Genomic DNA, 6,163 nt, shown 5'->3' with positions numbered 1-6,163 from the left:
TTGCCCTTCAACCTCAAAGTACATCTCCAACGGGCCAAATTGAAGATAGCAATTGGTGGCCATGCAAAGCCTGCCTAAATGCTTGAGCAGTTTAAGTCTGACATTGCGCTTATGGGTAAAGTTGACGTTAGCCACATTCTCCTTTTTTTTGTGTCTAGCGCATGTAATACACGCACATCATGGTGAGTGGGTTGACAACTTCTACTGTCGTGGGCCTGGCTACTGCTACTCCAAAAAAAAAAGCCTAGCGACTAATGAAGCGGCACGTTCTAAAGCGTCAAATTCAATAATAAGAAAATAAAATGTACAAGATTAATAATTGTTAAAAACAAAAAGAAAAGATAAAAAAGAAAATTATTTCATTCTATATATATCAACCATCTACATTTATTCGCCTTTTATTTTTAATTATTATGTTAGTTTTAATAGTATGCTTTATTTCCAAACACACTTATGAGGTATAAAAAACAAAAAAACAATATTTGTAAATAGTAATTTTTTTTGCTCTTAAAACGGGCCAACTTGCTAGCGTGATAACTAAATAAAGTTCTGTAAAATAAAATCAGAAATTAAAAAAGAAAAAAGAGAACCCAGATCTAGCAGTGGTTTTGGGCCTTTGGCTATAAATACGGCGAGAGTGAGGCATTCGAACTCGCTCCGCTCTCTTCATCGCTAACAACTACTGATAGGGAAGAAGAAGCGAACCCCAAAAGAAAGAACCATTCAAGCCCTCTCTATCCCTCCGAAAGGTAGGAGTACCGTTCTTTCGTTTTCTCCCTCCTCCTCTTATTCTGTCTCTGTGTCTCTCCCTCTCTGCGAGTCCCGTATTGCTTTCTCTCACCAGATTTCCAATTGTTTTGCCATGCCAACGTGATCTAGAACCCTCGTCTCCCGACCCATTTCGCACTTTCTTTCCATATTTTCAAAGATTTGATATTTTTCTTCTTGTTTTAGGCTGAGATCTGTACTGGTTAGTGTCCATTTCTGTGATTCTCTGGTGGGTTTGGCTTAAAATGTTGATTTTTTGGATACCCTTTTGGTTTGAATGAATGAACAAATTGGTGGCATTGGGATTTTTGGTTGCAGATCTGAGTGTGTTGCGGTTTTTGAATTCGTTGATCTGTAATTGGGTTTTTGGGTTTTGCAGTAGATCTCTGTTTTTTGAGTGGTTAAGATTTTCTAAAAGGATAAGGACAAAAAAATATAGTTGTGGCTAAAATAAATTCCATTCTTTTAGGATTAGATCTATAAGTGTGAGCATTTCTCTTTGAACTATTATTATACTTTACTGCGATTTCAAGATGAAATTGCCTACTTTAAACATTAGGTCTATAAGTACCAAAATTTTGTGTTTAAGGTCGTGCTTTCTCTGATCTATGATTGGATTTGATAAAGATATTTATTCTCTAAGCTTTTATTGTCTCAAATTTTATGTAATTTCTGATGTGATTTAGTTACGTAATCCTAAATAATTACACTTTTGTGAATCTGTTGTGATTTCAAATTTTATGGGGTTTAAATACTTCAATTAAACAGTGTTGTGTTTCATTTTTGCTTAATTGTGCTTTGTTGAATGATTTGTATGAGTCAACTTTAGATCAATGAGTTATGAGTTTGACTTGTCCAAAGGCACCTGAATTCAAGTCGAAATATATTGTTATTGGTCATCGTGGATAAATCTCGGTGCTTTTATGCATACTATGTTGTTCTAGTTGTTGATTAAGTGAGCTAAACTTTGTTGTATCTTGATCTGTTCGAACAGAGAAATGGCGTCTCACATTGTTGGATATCCCCGTATGGGCCCTAAGAGAGAGCTCAAATTTGCTCTTGAATCTTTCTGGGATGGGAAGAGCAGTGCCGAGGACTTGCAGAAGGTGTCTGCTGATCTCAGATCTTCCATCTGGAAGCAGATGACTGATGCCGGGATCAAGCACATTCCCAGCAACACCTTCTCATACTACGATCAGGTGCTCGACACCACCGCATTGCTCGGGGCTGTCCCGCCAAGATACGGGTGGAATGGCGGTGAGATAGGATTTGATACATACTTCTCCATGGCCAGAGGAAATGCCTCTGTCCCTGCTATGGAAATGACCAAGTGGTTTGATACCAACTAGTAAGTGGACCCCTCTCAGCATTCTGTGGATTAAAAGTTTCCAAATATTATCAATTGTTATAGTCTTGTACTAACTTTAACTATGTATGTACTAATACAGCCATTTCATTGTCCCTGAGTTGGGCCCTGATGTGAACTTCTCTTATGCTTCTCACAAGGCTGTTGAGGAATACAAGGAGGCTAAGGCGGTATGTATTTGTTTTTATTCTCTATTTAATTTTTATGCATTATTGATTGAGTTGAATGTTAATTATTACTGCAAAAGGAGCATCATAACATCTTGGGTGTAACATTATTTTACTGAACTAATTTACATGCTCGTGTTTGTATATTACTGTAGTATTGGTTTTGTCAGAATTGAAACGCAAAATATAAATTTCACCCCGTGCCAATTGAGCTAAAGCTTGTTGACCATGGTGGTTTTGCTTCACTATATCTATATGTACACATATCTAAAGGGAAATCCTACTTAATGGATAATCACACGGAACACACACATGCATATCTGAAAGGGCAATTCTCACTTGGGGACCCGATTAGCAATGATGCAACTTATCCTACTTGCTGATCTTTATTCAAGCAATTACTCTTATGCAGCTTGGAGTGGATACTGTTCCAGTCCTCGTTGGCCCAGTGTCATACTTGTTGCTGTCCAAGCCAGCAAAGGGTGTTGAGAAGACCTTTTCTCTTCTCTCTCTTCTTCCCAAAATTCTTCCCGTCTACAAGTAAGATACTTTAGTTTCATTTTATATATCATACATATGCAATATTTCCTTTTGGTTTTGTTAATTTGAAGTATTCACATTATTGTTCCAACCGTGATTGTTTCTTCAGGGAAGTTGTATCTGAGCTTAAGGCAGCTGGAGCTTCATGGATTCAATTTGATGAGCCTACACTTGTTTTGGATCTTGAATCTGACAAGTTGCAAGCATTCACTGATGCCTACTCTGAACTGGAGTCAACTCTTTCTGGCTTGAATGTTCTTATTGAGACCTACTTCGCTGATGTTCCTGCTGCGGCATTCAAGATCCTCACTAGCTTGAAGGGTGTCAACGCATATGGTTTTGATTTGGTCCGTGGTACCAAGACCCTGGATTTGATTAAGAGCGAGTTCCCCAAGGGAAAGTACCTCTTTGCCGGTTTGGTTGATGGAAGGAACATCTGGGCTAATGACCTTTCTGCCTCTCTAAGCACTTTGTTGACCCTTGAAGGCATTGTTGGAAAAGGTATTCAGGTTTTTCTGCAGATTTTTGTGAAGTAATTTTGTTTTTTTAAACTTGTATATCATCAGTTGTTTGTCCGTGCAGATAAACTTGTTGTCTCCACCTCCACCTCTCTTCTTCACACTGCTGTTGACCTTGTCAATGAGACCAAGCTCGACCAGGAAATTAAGTCATGGTTGGCTTTTGCTGCCCAGAAAATTGTTGAAGTTAATGCTTTGGCCAAGGCCTTGGCTGGTCACAAGGATGAGGTAAAACCTTTGTTTTTTTATTTTTTATTCTGTTATGGGTCAGTCATAATGTTGGAGTAGTCGGCAGTTTAACATAAGCAGCATTTTGGAGTTTGAGCTTATTCAGTTCAGCATTGGTTTCTCGGAGTTTCTATTAGTTTCTTTTTTCTTGTTGTTTGGTATTGTAACATAGTAAGAACTCACCCTTTTGGTTTTTGTCATCAGGCATTTTTCTCTGCTAATGCCGCTGCCTTGGCTTCAAGGAAGTCCTCCCCAAGGGTGACCAATGAGGCTGTCCAGAAGGCTGTGAGTGCTCCATTCATGTGCCTTTCAAATTGACATGTGGCTGAAATGGTTTTGTACTTTTGAGTTGACCTTTTCCTTTTCTTTTCAGGCTGCTGCTTTGAAGGATTCTGACCACCGTCGTGCTACCAATGTTAGTGCTAGACTTGATGCTCAACAGAAGAAGCTTAACCTTCCAATTCTCCCAACCACCACCATTGGATCGTTCCCTCAGACCATTGAACTCAGGAGGGTCCGTCGTGAGTACAAGGCCAAGAAGTGAGTGAAGTTAATTGTTCCTTTGTGTTTTTTAAAAAATGTGAAATTATCACAATTTTATTAATAATGCATGAGTAAACGTGCTGATGGTTCTTTTCACAGGATTTCCGAGGAGGAATATGTCAAGGCCATCAAGGAAGAAATTAACAAGGTTGTTAAACTTCAGGAAGAGCTTGATATTGATGTCCTTGTTCATGGAGAGCCTGAGGTAAGCTTTCATATATAAGAACTTATTTGTCCTTTATACTTGTGCCATCAATTCATTATCGGTTATTCTCATGGCAGAGGAACGATATGGTTGAGTACTTCGGAGAACAATTGTCTGGCTTTGCCTTTACTGCCAATGGGTGGGTGCAATCATATGGATCTCGATGTGTGAAGCCACCAATCATCTATGGTGATGTGAGCCGCCCCAAGCCTATGACTGTGTTCTGGTCATCTGCTGCTCAGAGCATGACTGCCCGCCCAATGAAGGGTATGCTTACGGGCCCCGTCACCATCCTGAACTGGTCTTTCGTCAGAAATGACCAGCCCAGATTCGAGACCACCTACCAGATTGCTTTGGCCATCAAGGATGAAGTGGAGGACCTTGAGAAGGCCGGTATCAGTGTAATTCAGATCGATGAGGCTGCTTTGAGAGAGGGATTGCCTCTTAGGAAATCTGAACATGCTTTCTACTTGGATTGGGCTGTGCACTCCTTCAGGATCACCAACAGTGGTGTACAGGACACTACCCAGGTATGTTTCCGCTTCAATATTTGCTCTACTCATTATGTTATTTTTCTTTTCACTTGTGCAATTTTCTTAACTGGTTTTATTTTCAAACCCGCAGATTCACACTCACATGTGCTACTCCAACTTCAATGACATCATCCACTCAATCATCGACATGGACGCTGATGTGATCACCATTGAGAACTCTCGTTCTGATGAGAAGCTTCTGTCAGTTTTCCGTGAGGGAGTCAAGTATGGTGCTGGAATTGGCCCCGGTGTGTACGACATCCACTCTCCAAGAATACCATCAACCGACGAGATTGCTGACAGGATCAACAAGATGCTTGCGGTGCTGGAGACCAACATCTTGTGGGTGAACCCCGACTGTGGGCTCAAGACCCGCAAGTACACAGAAGTGAAGCCGGCCCTCAGCAACATGGTTGCTGCCGCCAAGCTCCTCCGTACCCAGCTCGCCAGTGCCAAGTGAATGATTTGAGAGGAAAGGAGGGTTGAGTCCACACTTTCTATTGCGTTCAAATTGTTGAAAAATCATGGTTTTTTTATTGGATTATTAACTGTGTGATGATGAAATATGTAGTAGGGTTTTTAATGTTCTCTTGAGGGCATTTTATCTTTTATTTTTTGTTTGTTTTTATTTTCCCTCTTTTATATTTTGTATTTTTGAGGCAGTGCCTCCTGTTATTTTCAGTCAATGATAAATGAAGAAATGGTCATTTACCAATTTGAACTTCTTTTCTGTGGTAGACTTATTTAGTATATATTATTTAACAAAACAATATAAATGCAAAATGTCACATATTACTAAATTAAATTATAGTATTCCCACCTGCATTATATAGACTTTCTAGAAATAAACCAAAGTAATTTGATCACATTGGTACCTCAACTAAATTTTCTCTTTTATTACAAGTGTTATTTAAGCGTTGGAAGGATTGAACTCGGAATTCAAATTACGTTGAAGAATCCACTAAAAACAATCTACAACTCGCAAAATTCTTTTGTGATTGGTAACCATAAGTGTATTTACATATCATGACATCTTTTTGAAGTATCACTATGTAACATAGTTGCAAGGTAAAATGTCTCCACCACATGAATTTTTTTCTGAAGCTGTCCAATTTAGTAAGAGGACCAAACATGTAACATCACACCAAATTTGTGAATTTGTTCGGATTTATCTCCAAATTAGAATATTTGGTCACTGGAGTATAATAACCATCTGGCATCTCGATGTAACGTTGGTTGTATGTGTATGTTTTAATTAATGAAATTCTCTATAGCCTCTGTAAAAAATATATATA

General features: G+C 39.0%; 1 protein-coding gene across 2 annotated transcripts; it reads left to right on the top strand.

Moving 5' to 3' along the window:
• Window positions 1-581: 581 nt before the first annotated feature.
• LOC126600067 (5-methyltetrahydropteroyltriglutamate--homocysteine methyltransferase-like) lies at window positions 582-5,583 on the top strand. Of its 2 annotated transcripts, none has more exons than XM_050266582.1 (11): window positions 582-749; window positions 1,763-2,116; window positions 2,217-2,304; window positions 2,714-2,841; window positions 2,951-3,342; window positions 3,424-3,587; window positions 3,792-3,872; window positions 3,961-4,127; window positions 4,230-4,335; window positions 4,413-4,865; window positions 4,960-5,583. In XM_050266582.1, exons 2-11 carry the CDS (start codon window positions 1,767-1,769, stop codon window positions 5,326-5,328), a joined length of 2,298 nt encoding a protein of 765 aa, XP_050122539.1. In that variant the 5' UTR covers window positions 582-749; window positions 1,763-1,766; the 3' UTR covers window positions 5,329-5,583. The 2 variants fall into 2 exon arrangements, with proteins under 2 accessions (XP_050122539.1, XP_050122540.1); XM_050266583.1 differs by lacking the exon at window positions 582-749 and adding an exon at window positions 811-970.
• Window positions 5,584-6,163: the final 580 nt, after the last annotated feature.

Source organism: Malus sylvestris, chromosome 14 (genome assembly GCF_916048215.2).
Source record: "Malus sylvestris chromosome 14, drMalSylv7.2, whole genome shotgun sequence".
Lineage (NCBI taxonomy): Eukaryota > Viridiplantae > Streptophyta > Magnoliopsida > Rosales > Rosaceae > Malus > Malus sylvestris.
The sequence above is the reverse complement of the archived record's forward strand: the minus strand, read 5'-3'. Positions and strand labels throughout refer to the sequence as shown.

Coding starts and splice junctions, on each gene's coding strand:
- LOC126600067 (XM_050266582.1), top strand. CDS start 1,767: ATGGCGTCTCACATTGTTGGATATCCCCGTATGGGCCCTAAGAGAGAG. Junction 2,842..2,950: donor AAAATTCTTCCCGTCTACAA/GTAAGATACTTT, acceptor TTGTTTCTTCAG/GGAAGTTGTATCTGAGCTTA. Junction 4,866..4,959: donor GTGTACAGGACACTACCCAG/GTATGTTTCCGC, acceptor TCAAACCCGCAG/ATTCACACTCACATGTGCTA.